Source organism: Phaethon lepturus, unplaced genomic scaffold (genome assembly GCF_000687285.1).
Source record: "Phaethon lepturus isolate BGI_N335 unplaced genomic scaffold, ASM68728v1 scaffold1851, whole genome shotgun sequence".
NCBI classification, from domain to species: domain Eukaryota; kingdom Metazoa; phylum Chordata; class Aves; order Phaethontiformes; family Phaethontidae; genus Phaethon; species Phaethon lepturus.
This window is the reverse complement of record NW_010515317.1, coordinates 8,276-9,581: the sequence shown is the minus strand read 5'-3', so window position 1 is coordinate 9,581 and position 1,306 is coordinate 8,276. Positions and strand designations below refer to the sequence as shown.

General features: G+C 44.3%; 1 protein-coding gene across 1 annotated transcript in view; it reads right to left on the bottom strand.

Moving 5' to 3' along the window:
- Positions 1–1,306, bottom strand: part of SENP2 (SUMO1/sentrin/SMT3 specific peptidase 2) — a 16,979-nt gene that overhangs the window by 10,352 nt on the left and 5,321 nt on the right. The window contains exons 6-7 of the mRNA XM_010295664.1: positions 1,191–1,294; positions 182–285 (exon numbers count right to left, since the gene is read on the bottom strand). Coding sequence (XP_010293966.1) covers positions 182–285; positions 1,191–1,294 — 208 coding nt within the window. The remainder of the gene's footprint in view (positions 1–181; positions 286–1,190; positions 1,295–1,306) is intronic.

The following is a 1,306-nucleotide window of genomic DNA, read 5'->3' as shown; positions in this document are numbered from 1 at the left end:
ATTCCTGCTTCATTGCAGGGAGCTGAAGGGGACATCTCAGTCTTTTAAAAATTAGTTTGCCCCACCACCTGCCCTGGGACACTGTCCAGAACCTTGAGAGTAGGAAAGATTAATTGCCCTTCACTTCCATGTACAACAAAATTACCACCAAAAAGTTAATGGTTATTTTTCCTATAATTACTTGCGGAAGCTTGTCGGCTGTGGAGTAGGGCAGCTTCTTGGGTATTTTTCCTTTACTAGTTTCAAGAGCTGTTTGTATTTCTCCTTTTCTCCTCGCTGAACATCCTAGCAGAATGGAGGGAAAAAACGAACAGATTAGAGACCACTGCATAGGAAACAAATGTTTGCAAGCTGCATAGCGTGCGGACTGCACAGGCTCCTCCCAAAATACCGGCACGTTATTCACATTTACTTTAGCAGGGATTGCCACACCTTCATTGTGTGTTAGCCCTGCTCTAGGAACTCGTGTCCCACTATAAAGCTCAAAATGCCTTCTGCAACTGTTTCCTCAAAGAGGGGCCTCTTCTCTTTAGCTGTGGTCTGCACCTCTTGCATAATAATTCAGGCTAATGAGCATTCCTGTCAATATACATAGCGATTGGGTGCTATGAGTCCCCTGGGTATCTTAATCATACTCCACAGCTTGCCGTGGCGTGCTTCTCCAGTACGTCGGTATACATTCTTCTCCCACGTAAGCTAGGTTTATCAGGAATTTTCCAATAGTTGCTTCAGATATTGTAAGGAAAGGACAGGGAAAGACCTCTCAGTCCTGTACGGAAGGATTATCAGCAACTGAGTGCTTTTTTGCCTACATTATTCTTTTAAAGTTGCTACGTAACGATCACCGTTGAGGTTAAGGACAAAATAGTGAAACAACTCTGCAACAAGTATTCACTTAGTGACAAGGCAGTACCGCTCCACTTACAAGTGAAACTGGCTGAAGGGTCCTCCCCCAGTACACCATTTCTATGAAAATGGTTTAAAATTCAGTCTTTTGGCAACAAAGCACCGCTTTGTTCCAAGACTTGCTGCATGTAAAATGCTACACACCGATTTTCCAGAGGCGTTCCTTCAACTTCATTAACTACACCCACTGTGCTCTTACAAACGGCCACTTCAGCATTTACATACAGTTTTGTTATAACTGCTAAGTTGTTCCATTTAAAAGACACCTTTCTCACCCCCCGTACCTCTTCAGCAGTACAGAAAAGCCTCCCCATTTTGCTGACTTCTGAAGTCGTGGATGCTGGCCCAGAGCGCTCCTTAATGGGTGGCCTCAGTGTTAAGATGTTGTCTGGAGCAGGTT